We start from the raw sequence: 19,381 nt of genomic DNA, 5'->3' as shown, positions 1-19,381 counted from the left end.
TTTGTATATATATATATATACATATATATGTATATATATATATATGCTTTTCTTTCTTTAAAGTTTTGGGAGGCAGTTTCTTCTAACAGACAAAAATATACCTAAAATCAAGGGTGTGGCTCTGTTCTATTCACCAGTCTAATCATATTTTTTTCCCTTTCTTCTCCCCCAGTTTTGGGTTTCTTCTAATTTGGTTAGTGTATATTTTTCTGGTGTCATTGTTGCCCTTTTAGTATTTTGTTCTCTCATTCATCTATTCCTCTCTGGATAAAATGACAAGGCAGAAAAACTCACCTCAAAATAAAAAGAACAAGAGGCAGAACTGAATGCTAGGAACCTAATTAATTAGGACATTAGTAAGATGTCAGAACCAGAGTTCAGAATGGTGATTATAAAGATGCTAGCTGGGCTTGAGAAAAGCATAGATGATACTAGAGAATCCCTTTCTAGAGAAATAAAAGAACTAAAATCTAACCAAGTTGAAATAAAAAAAAAGCTGTTAATGAGGTGCAATAAAAAATGGAGGCTCCTACTGCTAGGATAAATGAGGCAGAAGAGAGAATTAGTGATATAGAAGAACAAATGATGGAGAACAAAGAAGCTGAGAAAAAAGAGATAAACAACTACTGGATCAAAGGGGAGAATTCAAGAGATAAGTGATACCATAAAACAAAACAATATTAAAATAATTGGGATCCCAGAAAAAGAAGAAAGAGGAGGGGGCAGAAGATGTTGGAGAAGATTATAGTGGAGAACTCCTCTAATCTGGGGAAGGAAACAGGCATCAAATACCAGGCACAGGAAAAAACCTCAAAATCAATAAAAATAGGTCTGCACCCCATCCTCTAATAGTAAAACTTATAAGTCTCAGAGACAAAGAGAAAATCCTGAAAGTGTAGAGGCCTACTTATCCAGAGCAACTCCATCTCAGTTAAACAGACATTTTGTTGTTTGTGCAGTCAAACTTAAACTGACCCTGCACAGAGGAGCTTACTTAAAAGCAAGTCTGGGAAACCAGTAAAATATGTTCAACCAGTCCCTGATAACAGAGCCCCAGGACAAGGATGGGTCAGGTCAGGTGGAGATAACAGAGCCCAAATACAAGGATGGGTCAGGTCAGGTGGAGATAACAGAGCCCAAATACAAGGATGGGTCAGGTCAGGTGGAGATAACAGAGCCCAAATAGAAGGACGGGTCAGGTCAGGTGGAGATAACAGAGCCCGGAATGCAAGGATGAGTCAGGCCAGGTGGAGACAATCTCATTGGCCACATGGCCTTTACTCTATAGAAGCTAGTCTGTGAAGCTGGGGGTGGTCTCTCTCTCTGTAAAAGACGACCCAGTCAGTCGGTTTGATTCTCTGTGCTGGCATGAAATAAATTGCTTGACCTTCACTTTGTACCAGTCTCGCTGCTTTGATGATGGACCCCATCATGTGGGGGCTCATCCAGGATCAAATGATGAGGCCTGAGCCAGCATCAGAATTTCCAGGAAAAGGGGCGCCTGGGTGGCTCAGTGGGTTAAGCCACTGCCTTCGGCTCAGGTCATGATCTCAGGGTCCTGGGGTCGAGTTCCGCATCGGGCTCTCTGCTCAGCAGGGAGGCTGCTTCCCTCTCTCTCTCTCTCTCTCTCTGCTTCCCTCTCTCTCTCTCTCTCTCTCTCATCCTGCCGCTGGGTCTGCAGTTGTCTTTGTCTTGTCTTTTTGTTGTCTGTTGTGTTGTTTGTTGTGTTTGAAAGGGTGTTTAACAACAGGGATGCATAAGATGATGAAAAGCAGACCAAAAAAATAGTTAAGGTTTTGGCATTACATGAAGTAGGAAGGAGACGGGGAAAGAGATCAATGGAAAGGGGAAAGGCGGGTAGAGGATGGTCAGCTCCTTTGATCATGGACCCCATAAAAAGCAGCTCAGGACATATAACAGTAGAAATATTAGACTGGCAGCAGATCTGTCCACAGAGACTGGCCAGCCAGAAAGGACAGGCATAATATTTTCAGAGCACTAAATGAGAAAAATATGCAGCCAAGAATACTATATCTAACGAGGCTGTCATTGAAAATAGGAGAAATAAAAATCTTCGAGAACAAACAAAAACTAAAAGAATTTGCAAACACCAAACCAGCTCTACAGGAAATATTGAAAGAGGGTCGTCTAAGCAAAGAGAGACCCTAAAAGTAACAGACTAGAAAGAAACAGAGACAATATACAGTAAATTTCACCTTAAGGCAATACAATGGCACTAAATTCATATCTTTAAGTAGTTAACCTGAATGTAAATAGTTACCCTAAATGCCCCAATCAAAAGACACAGGGTATCAGAATGGATAAAAAACAAGACCCATTGATATGCTGTCTGTAAGAAACTAATTTTAGACCCAAAGACACCACTAGTTTTAAAGTGAGGGGGTGGGGAACCATTTATCATGCAAATGGACATCAAAAGAAAGCGTGGGTGGCATTCCTTATATCAGACAAGTTAGATTTTAAGCTAAAGACTATAATAAGAGATGAGGAAGGATACTATACCATACTTAAAGGGTCTGTCCAACAAGAAAATCTAACAATTTTAAATATCTATACCCCTAACATGGGAGCAGCCAATTGTATAATCCAATTAATAACAAAATTTTAAAAATCAACAATAATGCAATAATAGTAGGAGACTTTAACACCCTGTCACCGAAGTGTACAGATTATCTAAGCAAAAGATCAAAAAGGAAATAAGGGCTTTAAATAACATGCTGGACCAGATGGACTTCACAGATATATTCAGAACATCCCATCCCAAAACAACAGAATACACACTCTTCTCTAGTGCACATGGAACATTCTCCAGAATAGATCACATCCTGGGTCACAGATCAGGTCTCAACTAGTACCAAAAGACTGGGATCATTCCCTGCATATTTTCAGACTGCAATGCCTTGAAACTGGAACTCAACCATGAGAGGAAAGGTGGAAAGAACTCAAACACATGGAGACTAAAGAGCATCCTACTAAAGAATGAATGAGTCAATGAATGTGATACACTACATTAATAAAAGGAAGAACCAGAACTATATGATACTCTCTATAGATGCTGAAAAAGCATTTGACAAGGTACAACATCCTTTCTTGATCAAACCTCTTCAGAGTGGAGGGATAGAGGGTACATACTTCAATACCATAAAAGCCATCTGTGAAAAACCCACAGCAAATATTCTCAATGGGGAAAAACTGAGAGCTTTTCCCCTAAGGTCAGGAACATGGCAGGACTGTCCACTATTATCACTGCTATTCAAAATGTACTAGAAGTCCTAGCCTCAGCAATCAGACAACAAAAAGAAATAAAATGCATCCAAATCAGCAAAGAAGTCAAACTCTCATTCTTTGCAGATGATATGATACTTTATCTGGAAAACCCAGAAGACTCCACTCCAAAACTTCTAGAACTCATACAGGAATTCAGTAAAGTGCCAGGATATAAAATTAAAACACACAAATTAGTTGCATTTCTATATACCAACAATAAGACAGAAGAAAGAGAAATTAAGGAGTTGATCCCATCTACAATTGCACCCAAAACCATAAGATACCCAGGAATAAATCTAACCAAAGGGGCAAAGAACCTGTATGCAGAAAACTATAAAGTATCCATGAAAGAAACTGAAGAAGACCCAAAGAAATGGAAAAATGTTCCATCCTCATGGATTGGAAGAACAAATATTGTGAAAATGTCTGTGGTACATAGAGCAATCTATATATTTAATGCAATCCTTATCAAAATACCCCAACATTTTCCAAAGAAATGGAACAAATAATCCTAAAATTATATGGAACCAGAAAAGACCCTAACTAGCCAGAGGCATGTTGGGGGGAAAAAAACGAGACTTGCAGCATCAGACTTCCAGACTTCAAGGTCTATTACAAAGTTGTAATCACCAAGACAGTATGGTACTGGTACAAAAACAGACACGTAGGTCAATGGAACAGAATACAGAGACCAGAAATGGACCCTCAACTCTATGGTCAACTAATCTTTGACAAAGAGGAAAGTATAGCCAATGGAAAAAAGACAGTCTCTTCAACAAATGGTGTTGGAAAAATTGGGCAGCCACATGCAGAAGAATGAAACTGGACCATTTCCTTACACCACACACAAAAATGGACTCAAAATGGACAAAAGACCTCAATGTCTTGGAATCCAACAAAATCCTTGAGTAGAACACACACAGCAACCTCTTCAACCTCAGCTGCAGCAGTTTCTTCCTAGAAACATATCAAAGGCAAGGGAATCAAGGGCAAAAACGAGCTATTGGAACTTCATCAAGATCAAAAGCTTTTGCACAGCAAAGGAAACAGTCAACAAAATAAAAGACAACAGACAGAATGAGAGAAGATATTTGCAAATGACATATCAGATAAAGGGCTAGTATCCAAAATCTACAAAAAACTTATCAAACTCAACACCCAAAGAACAAATAATCCAATCAAGAAATGGGCAGAGGACAAGAATAGACATTTCTGCAAAGAAGACATCCAAATGGCCAACAGACACATGAAAAAGTGCTCAAAGTCACTTGCCATCAGGGAAATACACATCAAAACCACAGTGAGATACCACCTCACACCTGTCAGAATGGCTAAAATTAACCAGTCAGGAAACAACAGATGTTGGTTAAGATGCAGAGAAAGGGGAACCCTCCTACACTATTGGTGGGAATGCAAGCTGGTGCAGTCACTCTGGAAAACAGCATGGAAGCTCCTCAAAGAGTTGAAAATAGAGCTACCCTATGACCCAGCAATTGGACTCCTGGGTATTTACTCTAAAGATACAAATGTAGTGATCCAAAGGGGCACTGTGCACCCAATTGTTTATAGCAGCAATGTCCACAATAGCCAAACTATGGAAAGAGCCTTGGTGTCCATTAACATATGAGTAGATAAAGAAGATGTAGTGTATACACACAATGGTATACTCTGAAGCCATACAATGGCTTCAATGGTATACAATGAAGCCATCAAAAAAAAAAAAAAAACAAACAAACAAACAAAAAAAAACTCAAAATCTTGCCATTTGCAATAACATGGATAGAACTAAAGGGTATTATGCTAAGTGAAATAAGTCAATCAGAGAAAGATAATTATCATACGATCTCACTGATATGAGGAATTTGAGGGGCAGGGTGCGGGTTCATGGGAAGGGAGGGAAAAATGAAACAAGATGGGACCGGGTAAGGAGACAAACCATAAGAGACTCATAATCTCAGGAAACAAACTGAGGTTTGCTGGGGGTGAGGGGAGGGATGGGGTGGCTGGGTCATGGACATTGGGGTGGGTATGGCTATGGTGAGTGCTGTGAATTGTGTAAGATTGATGAATCACAGACCTGTACCCCTGAAACAAATAATACATTATATGTTAATATAAAGCCCAGCAGGGCTTTATATTAATTTTTAAAAAATTAAATTTAAAATTAAAAAAAAGAAAATAAACATAAAGCACTAATCATGCTTTAAGAATTTCAATTATATTTCATATTATAATGAGAGGTAAAGGACAAGAGATTCTTTTGCTTGAATGAGGGATGTCAAGAGGGAAGACAGAGCAGATGAACTCTTTAAAGCAGAAGAAACCTCTAAACACAGACATCCCATCAGCAGACATGTCCTCAGATCCAGAATCTCCAACAGAGTATATTGTGGAAATATTAATTTACAATGGCTTGTTGCATATTTACAACCCAGGGCATGATAATAGATGTTTCACTTATGAGTAGATTGCAAAATGAAGAGATGACCTAAAGCTTATGAAGATGTTCGACTTTTAAGGTTAAAAGAGAAGAGCTTCCAAAGAGCCAGTGCAGGTAGAAGGTAACAAGAGAAGAATAATCTTTAGAGAGTACGCAGTAAGCAAACAAAGACCTTAAATTTGATGGGGGGTCTTAGAGAAGAATAGGGCTAACTTGTCCCAGTGGATCTGGAAACATAGGCGCCATTGATCACTTTGGTAAGATCCAATTAGGCAGAAAAATAGGCCATGTTGATAGATGAAGAATAAGAGTGTGTCATCTCTTCTCTCTTTTTACTTAGATCAGCGTTGCTATGGTTCTATATATTTACTGGAAAAAAGAAGCTCTTGGTTTCTTTGATTTTCTTTAGAGTTTTTCTAGTTTCTATTTCCTTGATTTTCACTATTCTCCTTATTGTTTCTTTTTATTTATTTTATTTTTAGTTGCTTCTTTTACTTCTAGCTTGTTATAGTGAAAGTGAAGAATCCTGGCTTTGGACATTTCTTCTTCTCTAGCCTGATCATCTAAAGGCATAAGTTATACTTCAATCCTGTCTGGTTGCATCTCACAAATTTTTATATGTTGGGTTTTTTAAATTTTTTATTCACTTATTTATTTTTAAAGTTATTTTAAAGTTTATTTTTAAAGTAGGCTCCACACCCAACATGGGGCTTGAACTCATGACCCTGTGAGCAAGAGTCTCACTTTCTACTGACTGAGCCAGCCAGGCACCTCCAATATGTTGTGTTTTCATTTCCATTTATTTCAATGTATTTTCATACTTCCCTTGGGATTTTTTCTTTGCCCCATGACTTACTAAATGTGTGTTATTTAATTTCCAAATATTTGGAAATTTTTCATTATCTCTCTGGTATTTTTCTATTTTTGCCTATTGCAGTTAAAGAATTTCCTCTATCATCTCGGTACTTTCTCTATAGAGAAACTTTTTTATGACCCAGAATGTGGCCTGTACTTATGTTTGTCCTAATGAAGTCTGAAAAAATATATGCCACTTGTAATATTTGTAATATTTTCCATCTCTAAAAATTCCTATCAATTTTTATTTGTGTCTTCCATTTTTTCCTTCATTGTGCCTTGAGGAAGAAAGTCATCTTAATTATCAAACTCAAGAAGATGTTATTCTTTGTTTCAGCATCATGGACAGTTTTCTAGTTATTTCTTCTAGGAGCACATGTTCAAGCCTTCTTCACACATCATGATTGAAAATGAGCTATTTTCCTTCTTATGTTTTATTTCATTTTTTAAAAATATTTTATTTATTTATCAGAGAGAGAGAGAGAGCTCGAGAAGGGCAGGTAGAGGGAGAAGCAGGCTCCCTGCTGAGCAAGAAGCTGGATGCAGGACTCAATCTCAGGACCCTGGTATCAGGACCTGAGCTGAAAGCTGATGCTTAATCAGTTGAGCCACCCAGGTGTCCCTGCTTTCCTTCTTAAAGTCCAATCTTCCATCAAGTCTGTATTGCATCAGGATTTTATTTTTATCTATCATATGATATGAGTTGACACTGATCTCTGCCTGGATTGGCAGGTAACCACTGTGGAATCATTTCTGGATGGTTAATCCCACCATTTGAACACCAGATACATCCTTTATCCTAAACCTGTCAATGATAACACAATCATTTTGGGCATGATGCATTTTATCAATCTGGTTACCTAATTTTCCTCTTTGTTACACTGCATTTTCTGAATTATGAAATATAGCTTATTTTTACATAGAGATTGATATGCCCAGACTTCTCTATTGCTTTCTTTCTACCTGACTAAATGAAGATTCGATCTTTAGGTAAGTCAATGACTTCAGAAAAATGAAAAACTCTTAAGCATTAATAAATAATGAGTTTTCAATAAATATAATGGCCAGAGACACTTCCCTCATAAGATGAAAAAATGAAAGTGAATCAGAAATTTTCTCCTTTCCAATATCTGAAGAGCAAAATTAGGTGAAAACCAGTAAAAATCAAGAGCAACAGCATCAAAAAAGAGAACAAGGAAGTGTGTAAATTTGGGATTAAAATATATGAGAACTTCAAAATAAGAACTATAAGGAATATTTATGACATGTGATATAGGATATGTACTGCATCTAGATTTTGTTAAGGAAATTAGATGTTTGATCCTGGATAATTCACTAAGCCTCTTTGGACCTCAGTTCTCCAAATATAAAAGAGGCTAGATATGTTTCTTGAGTTGTGAGTATTAAATAATCTAGAACACTTGGAGGCACTTAGCAGAATGAAACCTTAACAGATAGTGACTATTATTTATTCATAGAGATCTAGAGGAGAATAGTGGACTTCTCCTAGACCTCTCTCTGTTACTGATTGCAAATTGCTGGTGGTCTAAAAAAACAGAATTGGGAACAAGTGGCTCATCAATTACATACATAATAGTATAATATGTTTATGTATATAGTACATGATATATATACACTATATATTCTGATAGCTAACACATTTCCCCCTTCTTCCCTGCTTCCCTAGATCCCATCTATTCACTACCATATTACGATGTTTCCTTCTCCCCATGTAGAAACCGCCAGTGAGGGGTGCCTGGGTGGCTCAATGGGTTAAACCTCTGCCTTGGGCTCAGGTAATGATCTCAAGGCCTTGGGATTGAGCCCCACATCAGGCTCTCTGCTCAGCAGAGAGCCTGCTTCCTCCCCCTCTCTCTGCCTGCCTCTCTGCCTACTTGTGATCTCTGTCTGTCAAATAAATAAATTTTTAAAAAGCTTAAAAAGAAAAGAAAAGAAACCTCCTGTGAGCTCCCCTCCCCCCTCCCTTCTCAGGAGCCTCTCCTGCCCATTCACACACCTGCTTCTTTTTCCTTTGTGGTTTCTATGACACTTTTATTTCCAAGTACAAAGCCACTAACTGAAACCAAGAGTTGTGTGAAAGTTCTAGGTTTTTGGAAACTCTGCTAGGAGAAGCCGTGTTCTCTTTTTTTTCTCCCAGTGACTATTTTTAGACCTGAGGAAATGTCCCCGCTGTAGTGATGTAATAGTAGCTTTAGCAAAAAGGAAATAGAAAGCAGGATTATTTTACTGTGGCCTGTTAAAATATTTATGAAGGAAGAGTGCCGCCTACTGGCTACGAGGGACAAAGACAGTGAGCAAGTCTGGAGACTTGCTTTGTGCTCTAGTCAGAAGCCTGTCGCCAGGCAGGAGATTTTTTTCCAGGGCAAAAAGAGCTCATTCTTAGAAGGAACTGACTCCAATAGTGTAATAAGCCAATTTCCATAGCTTTTTTATATTTTTGAAACAACATACTTTTTTTGTAAAAAAGTGGTTGGCTTCAGAGAAAAATTGAGCAAAAGATATCAAGGTTTTCCACCTACACCCTGGTTCTGTATCTACATTGTCTTTTGCATTATCAATATCCCCCACCAGATGGAAGAGTTGTTATACTTGCTTCCAAGCGTCAAAATTGCTTCTTGTGGTTGCGACCCAATCTGAAGTATTGCAGTGGTCTGTGGCTCCCCAGAGCTTGTCCTTGCAGTGGTCTAACAAAACCTTGGTATTTATTGTCTCTCATTGGGTTTTCTTGGGTATTACACAAGAAACCACGACACAGAATTTTTGGAAGATACACACACTGTCTGCCGGATCAGGGCAACAAACCTAGGAATAACAGGAATAACTTAGGATTGGAGGAGTTTCTCTCTATCATTTCTCGGATCTGAGAGTCTTAACTGGACAGGTGATCCTTGCTTACTGGTGAGCTGCCATGGGCTGTCTTGTGGACATTGCTTGTCGGAGCTTTGATGTGATGCAGGCTAGCCAATAAAGTACAAATTATATTTCATGACTTAGTTCTACAAAACTGATCAGTAATTATGAAGTGTTAAACAGAAAAAATATTTTGACAATACCTTCAAGAGTATCTACTAGCTGGTGAAGTTGAAAATGACTTTGTCATATGAGGCAATGTTAAAATTCAGTTCACTAAAAACATATGTTAAGAAAATAATTTAATTTCTCATTTGCCTTTAGCAATTTGGAATGATTTTAAATGTTTGAGTACACCGATCATTATGTCTTCTTAGGAAATTTTAAGTTGCTTATGTACTTTATTTATTACAACTTATATACGTAAACAAATTATAGGTCACTCACCAAATTTACTTATATACTTAAGCATCAATAACTTTAAAAGTTAACTTTTAGCTTAAAATTTTTAGTCATTCATAACCCTGTGTGGGATAAACTTTACACTTTCTTTTTTACCTATAGAGAACAGATAGAAATACAAAACGATATATGCTGTGTCTCTGTGCTATTAAGTTTTCTTAGAAGTTTCAATTAAAAAACATCCAAAAGACTCTGGAGGCAAGAAACCATAAGGGAAAAAAATGATACATGGTTGAGAAACCCATACTCTAAACCACAGTAGAAAGTGCAAAATAGAAAGCAAAAAGAGAAGTAGAAAGGAAGGGAGACGTTCAGAAATTGAAAACTCCTGCGTCCCCTACTTAAGCCCCAGCACAAGAGAAGATGTTCAGAGAAGCTAGAGCCACGGGTCCCAGACGTGCCCACCCCAGCCAGACCAACAGCATCTGCCAGATCCCCAATGGCCCTGCCCTGCTCCTTTTTGGTGGCCCTGGTGGTGCTCAGCTGCCAGTCCCTCAGCTCTCTGGGATGTGACCTGCCTCAGGATCATGGTCTGCTGAACTGGAGGGCCTTGATGCTCCTGCGACAAATGAAGAGAGTCTCCACTTTTTCCTGCCTGAGGGACAGAAATGACTTTGCCTTCCCCCAGAAGGTGTTTGATGGCAAGCAGTTGCAGAAGGCGCAAGCAATCTCTGTCCTCCATGTGACGAACCAGAAGACCTTCCACCTCTTCTGCACAGAGGCCTCACCTGCTCCCTGGAACACGACCCTCCTGGAGGAATTGTGCTCAGGACTTTCTGAGCAGATGAGCCGCCTGGAAGCCTGTCACCTGCAGAAGGCAGGGGTGGAAGAGATGCCCCTTGTGAATAGGGACTCCATCCTGAGGAACTACTTCCAGAGAATCTCCCTCTATCTGCAAGAGAAGCAATACAGCCCTTGTGCCTGGGAGATGGTCAGAGCAGAGATCATGAAACCCTTGTATGCATCAACAACCTTGCATAAGAGATTGTGGAGCAGGAAGTGAGACCCGTTTCAACATGGAAATGATTCCCTCTGACTGTAACATCACACATTCTGGAGTTCTGCTGTGTCATTTCTGCTGTCATCGTGACATGAACCGAATCAATTTGTCACGTGTTCAGGAGTATTAAGCCACATCAAGTCAACGCTACAAACACCTGTTGCTTTCACACGGCTATGCTGATCTACCTATTAACTATTTACGTATTTCACTATTTATAAGATTTAAATTATTTTTCATTGTATAATGTTAGATGTACCTTCATTGTGGTTAAGAGAAATATATATGCTTTAATTTATTATTATTTTTATTTTTTTGTTAATTAAATGTTTCTACAGAAAAATTCTTGCATTTGTTCCTTATTGAAGGAGGAAACAAGTCTGATTACAACCTGATGAAAGAATAAATTGTACAACTCACTTACTTGTTATTTTGTGATTCACATTAGAAGTAAAAGCATCAACTTCCTGGAAATCAGTATGGATATTGTTCTCAGGGTAAATGCAGACATAAGAAATCCAATCCCCTGTCTGTATCTTTGAGTTTTGTAGGGATACCAACCTCTGAACAATAATCATACTAAAGTAGTATCAGCTATTTTAAAGGCAGAATGGGAAGAAGGTAAAATATGAATTCTATAAGCAGAAAAAGAAGCAGACACATCAGAATATAAAAAACAAAAGCACTAGTAACCTTCCACATCACACTGGTAGCCACCCAAGTGCAAATATTCTTTACAAAATGGATCTTTGAATCTGCCATTTACAAGCCATTCCATTCACTTAAAGCCTAGCAAGGGAAGTGGGTACGTAAGAGAGAAAGGGACTTAAGAGTGATGCCTCAAACCTCCCCCGGTTAAGGGAGAAAAGAGCCACACTGCAAACAAAGGTGGAATGACCCTAAGGCCGTAGCATAAAAGCAAATATTGGTTAAGAATCTATTTCAAAGCTGAAAAAGGCCTCAAGGAATTGCATCAGTGAAAGGGTGCATGGAAAAGGTCCATGAAGCCAGGAAGTAGAAGGGTTGTGACCACGGGGACCACCTGTTTTGACGGAATTACTCACCAGAAACCATACTGGCGGCGGAGGAAAGGCGAGGAACAGGACAGAAGCTAGTGACTATAGATAGAATATAGATCTGGGAGATTTACCTTCTTTGGGCTAATCAAACTTCCATGAAAAAATTAACAAATAATTGAAATGGGCGATGTCTTCTAATGTCTTCTAATCCATGTAAAGCATATATAAAGGAAAGGAACAAAAATGAAAAGGCATGAAAAGTGTACGGGAACATTCTGCAAATGAAAACACGCTGTTCTATTGAAGACTCATGAATAGAAAGAACGGAAGATGAATTGGGGGCCAGGGCACCCTCCACTGGTCCGCCAGGGCACCAGAAGCCCTCGGGAGCAGTGCCCAACCCCTCTGCGGGGATCCTACTGGTTCCCTGTGGCAGCCTCTCATTCTGGGCTGTGAGCTGCCTCCTGGCCCCGGGCAGCTTCACAGAAGGACCCGCTGCTTCTGACACAAGAAGGATCATCTGTCCCTTCCCTGGCCCAGGACAGCTCCTCTGGGACATGGTATGAGGCCGCCAGTTCCAGGAGGCCCGGCCCACTATGTCCTCCACAAGATGCTCCAGCTGGCCTTCACCCTCTTCCTCACTGGGTGCCGCCGTTTGCTGCCTGAACCCATCCCTGCTGGGAAAACTCTGCCCAGGGCCCCAAGGGCAGCCAGAACCCCAGACACCTGTGTGGTACCTGCGACGGGATTGGCGGAATCTCCCCCGGGTTTGAGGGCCCTGCCCTAGCCTTGAAGACGTGCTTCCAGAGAATCCATCTCCATCTGAGACAGAAGAAACAGAGGGACTACCTGGGAAGGAGTCCGAGTCAAAATCAAGCGACCCATCTCTTCCTATTCAAATGAAGACATAAGGAAAGGGAAATGATAAAAAGGAAGAAAGCAGGAAAGGCACCTGGAAATGATATTCTTGACCTACAACACTAAGTCACATAGCCATGAGTTCCATCTTTCTAACGACTCCTCTTTCTGCTTCAGCCATACAATGTGTTGAGTTAAGTTACTCAGCGTTGTGGGTAAAATGTGTCTGTGACAGGACTGTCCCTAAGGGCCTCTCTCCACAGGACAGAGCTAGCCTGAAGTTGTTCACGTGTTCACGTTGCACGATCCTCTGGTTTTTGGATCAACACTGAACCAGTTGGAATGTTGTTCCTGACGTCACAGCTGCAGCAACAAGAACAAAACCAATGCCCCCCAAATGCAAGAAGACGGAAGACAACAACTCTTCTTAGATCCTCTCACAGCTGAGGTCTCAGGGCCAGTCTCAGCACTGGTACTAGGAGAAAAAGGAGCACGCAGACAATCACACTCACCAGGAGCAGGCATTAGTAGGAACTCGAGCTGTTACGGAAGCCTGGCTCAAGGCTCTGTGTGCTTCCACTGGACAGTTAAAACGTCCAGGTCTCCCTAGTTAATGGAGCCCATAGGTGTGTGGGTTGTACCTTTGGATTCTCCGCTAGGCTCCCCCTGTGAAGAGCAGAGAAAAATCTCCTGGCTTTGCCAGCACAGGGAGGGGGAAAGGAATCACTCTAGAATAGTCTGAGGCTACCTCTTCAGATGATAGATGCCAAGGGGATCTATGGCCAGGAGCCTAAAGGAGGGAAGTTGGGAAGAGGGGCCAGCATACTTCCCACTGGAGATGCAGGGGTGAGTCTGGACTCTCCAACAATGCACGTCCTGGAGACATTAAATTACAATGTGTCTTGCATATTTGGAAATCGCAGCCCGGTGCTGAAAGTCCTTCCATCTGATGTGACTGTAGAATGAGAAGATGCCCTAAAGCTTCAGAGAACCTTTAACTTCTAAGGCTGAGAAGGAGAAGGGGAGACCCTCAAGGGCACAGCGATGGGGGGCAGCCAGTGCAGGTGGGACGCAACCAGGGAAGAATGATCTCTAGGAAGTGTGGAAGAAGGGAAGTTTCAGAATTTCCCAAGAGGAACCTCAGGCAGGAATTTATGACACGGGCTATAGGACTGTGCCCTGCATCTGGAATTCTGCTTCCATCTCCTTGTTTGATCAAGAGAACCTCACTGGAGCTCTCTGCAGCTCAGTCTCTCCAGATGTAAAGTGGGAAATATTCCTAGAGCTGTTGTGATAATGAAGTGGCACATTTCAAAGCATCTAGTATCTTCCACTGAGTGAGAGTTTAACAGATGGGCAATATTTTCTTATGTTTTCCCTAAAAATTGATCTTCTCTTAACCTTTTCCCTGTAACTGCCTATAAATGGCTGATCCCCCAAAATACCATTGAGAATAAAAAACACCCATTGGGAATGGGTGTCCTATCCACTGAATGTAATTAGATACACAATAATGTATTATGTATACATATACACTGTACCTATGTCCGCATACTCCATATGTTCTGGTACAGCACATGTCCCCTTCCTCCACGCCCTCCGAGATCCCATCCTTTCACTCTCCAATCACAGAGTTTCCCTCTCCCCAGTGGAGAAACCTCCTGTGAGCTCCCCTCCCCCTCCCTCCTCAGGAGCCTCTCCTGCCCATTCACACAGCTGCTTCCTTTTCCTTTGTGGTTTCTGTCTGGCCCTTTTACTTCCAATTACAAAGCCACAAAGAAGAACTCAAGTTGTTTGAAATTTCCAGGTTTTTTTTGAAACTCTCCTAGCAGAAGCCTTGTTGTTTTCTTTTCTCCTGGTGACTATTGTTGACCTGAGGGAATGTCCCCACTGCAGTGATGTCACAGGGGCAGGAGCAGAGAGGAGATAGGAGCAGGAGGCTGCTGTTCTGTGGCCCGTCACAGTCTTTACAGGGGAGGCTGCCAGCGAGGGGGCAGGGTGGGCTAGACAGTGACCAGGTGTGCACACGGGCTCGTGTTGTATGTAGAAGTCTGTTCCCTGGTGGGAGATTTTCCTCCAGGCCAAAAAAGAGCTCTTTCCTGGAATGAACGGACTCTGCTAGTATAATAAGGCAATGTCCATGGCTCTTATGTACTTTTTGAAAAATACACTTTCTAAACAGAGCAATTATGTTCCTAGTAAAAGTGAGTAGAAGGTCCTGAGTTTTTCCCCATCCTCCTTGCTCTGGAGCTGCATGGTCTCTCCCCATTACCAGCATCCCCACACCGGAAGCAACACCTGTTCCAATTGCTTCCAACAATGTAACAAATGGTTTTTAGGGCTTGGAACAAGGCTTCAATATGCCAATGTATGTGGTACCCTAAAGCTCAACCTTGGAGTAGTCTAACAAAACCTTAGTGCTCAGTACTTACTGTCTGTCATTGGGTTTTCTTGGGTATCACACAAGAATCACAGTCATGGAATTTGTGGAAGATACATGAAATGTCACAAGATAGTGCCACACCTAGGAATACCAGGAATAACATAGGATTGGAGGAGTGTCTCTCCATCATTTCCTGGACCTCAGAATCTTACCTGGACAGGTGATCTTTGCTTACTTTGAGCTGCCATTGGCGAACTTGTGGACATTGCTGATGTTTGACCCTTGTTGTGATGCGGGCTTTGGAAATAAATACAAATAGATTGTACTTTACAATTCAGTTCTTCAAAACTCATTCAACGCATCAGTAATTCTATCTAGTGCTAAATTTAAAAATATTCTGAGAATAACTTGATGAATATCTAGCTGCAAGTGAAGTTAAAATCATTTTCTCATTGAGGCCACATTAAAATACAGTACACTGAAAAGAAACAGCCAATAAATAATTTAACTTTTCATTGGCTGTAGCAATTTGGAATGATTCTAAATATTTAAGTACATTGATATAATTATTATGTCTTCCTAGAAACTCTTAATTTGCATCTCACTTTTACATTTCTATTTAAATAAGTAAAAAATTAGAAGTCACTAATCAAATTTAGATATCCAGTGAAGGATAAATAGCTTTAAAACTTAGCTTTCAGTTGAGGGCACCTGGGTGACTCGGTGGGTTAAGCCTCTGCCTTCAGCTCAGGTCATGATCTCAGAGTCCTGGGATCCAGGCCTGCATCGGGCTCTCTGCTCAGCCTACTTCCCCCTCTCTCTCTGCCTGCCTCTCTGACTGCTTGTGACCGCTCTGTCTCTGTCAAATAAATAAATAAAATCTAAAAACAAAAAAGCAAACAAACAAACAAAACTTAGCTTTCAGTTGAAATTTTTAGTCAATCTTAATTCTGAATTAGAGTATAATGAACTCTTTTTCAATCTATAAAGCAGAGCTATAAATACATAACAATATAGACTAGAGATCTGTGTTACCATGTTTTGTTGGAAGGTTCAATTACATAAATATTAGAAAGACTGTGACAGGAGGCAGCAATAGGAAAAAGAAACAGTTGAGAAACCCATGCTCTACAACCCAGGAGAAAGTGTAGAAAGGAAAGCAAAAAGAGAAGTAGAAAGTAAGGGAAACGTTCAGAAATCGAAAACTCCTATGTCCCCTACTTAAGTCACACGCACAAGAGAAGATGTTCAGAGAAGCTAGAGCCACGGTTCCCAGACGTGCCCACCCCAGCCAGGCCAACAGCACCTGCAGGATATCCCATGGCCCTGCCCTGCTCCTTCTTGGTGGCCCTGGTGGTGCTCAGCTGCCACTCTCTCAGCTCTCTGGGATGTGACCTGCCTCAGGACCACGGTCTGCTGCACTGGAGAGCCCTGATGCTCCTGCGACAAATGAGGAGACTGTCTGCTAGCTCCTGTGACAACTACACAAACGACTTTGGCTTCCCCCAGGAGGCCTTTGACGGCAAGCAGCTGCAGAAGGCTCAAGCCCTCTCTGTCGTCCATGTGACGAACCAGAAGACCTTCCACCTCTTCTGCACAGAGGCCTCACCTGCTCCCTGGAACACGACCCTCCTGGAGCAATTGTGCTCAGGACTTTCTGAGCAGTTGGGCCGCCTGGAAGCCTGTCCCCTGCAGGAGGCTGGGGTGGGAGAGATGCCCCTGGTGAATGGGGACTCCATCCTGAGGAACTACTTCCAGAGAATCTCCCTCTATCTGCAAGAGAAGCAATACAGCCCTTGTGCCTGGGAGATGGTCCGAGCAGAGATCATGAAACCCTTGTATGCATCAACAGCCTTGCATAAGAGATTGCAGAGCAGGAAGTGAGACCCGTTTCAACATGGAAATGATTCCCTCTGACTGTAACATCACACATTCTGGAGTTCTGCTGTGTCAGAGACCCTCATTTCTGCTGTCGCGAAGACATGAACAGAGTCAATTTCTCAAGTGTTTTCAGAACAAGTCAACTCTACAAGCAGTAGTCGCTTACAGATGACCTTACTTGTGTCTATTTATCTATTTAAATATTTATTTGTGTAAAAATTGATAAGCCTCAGATTTTTCCTATATTATGTGCACCTTTACATAGTGGAATATAATAAAATATATATTTAATATGTAATCAGTTTATCAAGTTTTTCTTTTTGGAACTTTTACTACAGAAAGTGTTTTTTTTTTAAAAGATTTTATTTATTTATTTGACAGACAGAAATCACAAGTAGGCAGAGAGGCAGGCAGAGAGAGAGGAAGGGAAGCAGGCTCCCCGCTGAGCAGAGAGCCTGACGCGGGGCTCGATCCCAGGACCCTGGGATCATGACCTGGGCCAAAGGCAGAAGCCTAACACACTGAGCCACCCAGGTGCCCTCAGAAAGTGTTTTCAAAGAGTCACACCCGGTCTAATTGTGCAACTTAATTAGAAATTAGATGGCAGAACGCATTTACCATCATACTACATTAAATTGGAAATAACTGACTTTCTCTAAGACAACTTGCATGTTGCCCTTAGGCTATAGGACATAATAAATACAGTCCTGATGTCTACATCTTTGGTTGCTGTAGGGATGAGAATCTAAAAACAATCCTCCTACTTAGTGTTCTAATGAAGAAGGAAAAGACGTGACTTCTCTCACCCGCTGCTAGAATGGAGATGTTCAGGAAGTGCACACAGAAAAGCTGCGAACCCCTCAACAAGTCACTGGCAGACACGGAGGCACGTAGGTCCAGGGTCGGGGGGAGACGAGCTGTCATTTGACAAGAAACACCACGGCTGAGGTCCACATCTAGCAGGCAAAGCGAGAAACAGAGATGGTCACGCAGGGAGACCGTGTTGTGTGAGAAACAGACATAAACTTGATTCTGAGGCTCTTCAACCATTGAAGGGAGGGGAGAGAAGAGCCACAAAGAAGACGGTGGACTCTTGGCCATACAGCACAGGGTAAGAGAGGATGCTGGTGAGTGTCTTTAAGGAAGGATATGTGCTTTGAAGACCATCAGCGGATTCCTGGAAGATGTGGACTGAAACTGCCTGCCATGTCAGAAACACAGATGTCTTTGCTGACCTTCCTGAGAGTCGGTTTGGTGGAATGCATAAGCAGAGACCACTCTGGAACGGGTGGGAGCATGAATAAGAGAAGTCAGAGAATATTGCGTGGGATCTGGGAATATGGGGTTTGTTATTCTGGGCATAATTTGCCCTTTTATGCCATATTTTTTTTCCTGAGTGATTTCATGGAATGGATGTTCTAGCAAATTATGTTACTGTGCTTAATACTGTAGTTAGTGTAAATCATGACTTAATTACTTACAATGGCTTATCCTGTCTTCCTTCTTACTACCTTGCATATCAGCAAGCTGCTCGGCTTTAAGAACTCACTAGGCGGGAATAGATAACTCATTCAATCCTTCAAAAAATTATCTATTACTACTGATAAAAAAAAAATGTTCCTGGAATGACTGAGACTGACAGACTTTCTTCAAAAATGAGAATGGGTAGATGGGTCAGGCATTTTCTTTCTTAATATTTTAAGCAAAGAAGAAAATTGGTCAAAAGCAGCTGAAAAATACAATATGAATCATGGAAATTCATGGAGCTATAGTGAGCTGTGTGTAATTCAGGAGTAAAAACAGATTTAACAATTATGACAGCATAGCGTGAATATTCACTGAACTCATGCACTTAGATGATCTCTTGCATTGCATCTTCCATAAGGAGCAGCTTAAATATTGTAGCTATCATCTTATTTTAATGCTGACAGCGATATATGAGAATATTATTTGTCTCTTCCTACAAAATTATTCAGAACTAGGTGTCCTCCACTTTAGTAACTGACCTCCAAGGGGGAGATTAACAAGTCATGGATGAGAGTCAGCCATGAGAGTCGGAGATGGCTATTTTTCAATCTTGACACCTGGGAAGCTCAGCCAGTTGAGCATCCATGACTTTTGATCTCAGCTCAGGTCTTGATGTCAGACTGTGATTTCAAGCCCCACATTGGGCTCCACCCTGTGTGTGGAGCTTACTTTTTTAAAAAAAATGAAAAAAAACTGGAAAGTAAGAGCTGTGGCAGCAAAATAAATATATTCCCTTACTCAAGGTGAAATGATTATAATCAGGTCTTTCCTCTACTTGGAGGAAATGTTCACCCTCA

At 41.1% G+C, this 19,381-nt stretch overlaps 1 protein-coding gene across 1 annotated transcript; it reads left to right on the top strand.

Annotated features, from left to right (window-relative positions):
* The first annotated feature begins 10,305 nt into the window (after positions 1 to 10,305).
* Positions 10,306 to 17,355, top strand: LOC309846313 (uncharacterized protein). Its single transcript, XM_082695187.1, has 2 exons — positions 10,306 to 10,915; positions 16,358 to 17,355. Exons 1-2 carry the CDS (start codon positions 10,356 to 10,358, stop codon positions 17,058 to 17,060), a joined length of 1,263 nt encoding a protein of 420 aa, XP_082551313.1. The 5' UTR covers positions 10,306 to 10,355; the 3' UTR covers positions 17,061 to 17,355.
* Positions 17,356 to 19,381: the final 2,026 nt, after the last annotated feature.

The sequence above is a fragment of the Mustela nivalis genome, assembly GCF_964662115.1.
Source record: "Mustela nivalis genome assembly, chromosome: 13".
Taxonomy (NCBI): Eukaryota; Metazoa; Chordata; class Mammalia; order Carnivora; family Mustelidae; genus Mustela; species Mustela nivalis.
Note: the sequence above shows the minus strand (reverse complement) of the source record. Positions and strands in the feature narration are given on the sequence as shown.

Bases quoted from the DNA above. Each gene is read 5' to 3' on its own strand.
- LOC309846313 (XM_082695187.1), top strand. From the start codon at position 10,356: ATGGCCCTGCCCTGCTCCTTTTTGGTGGCCCTGGTGGTGCTCAGCTGC. The intron at 10,916-16,357 runs GTGAGACCCGTT...AAGTAGAAAGTA, and splicing joins AAGAGATTGTGGAGCAGGAA to AGGGAAACGTTCAGAAATCG.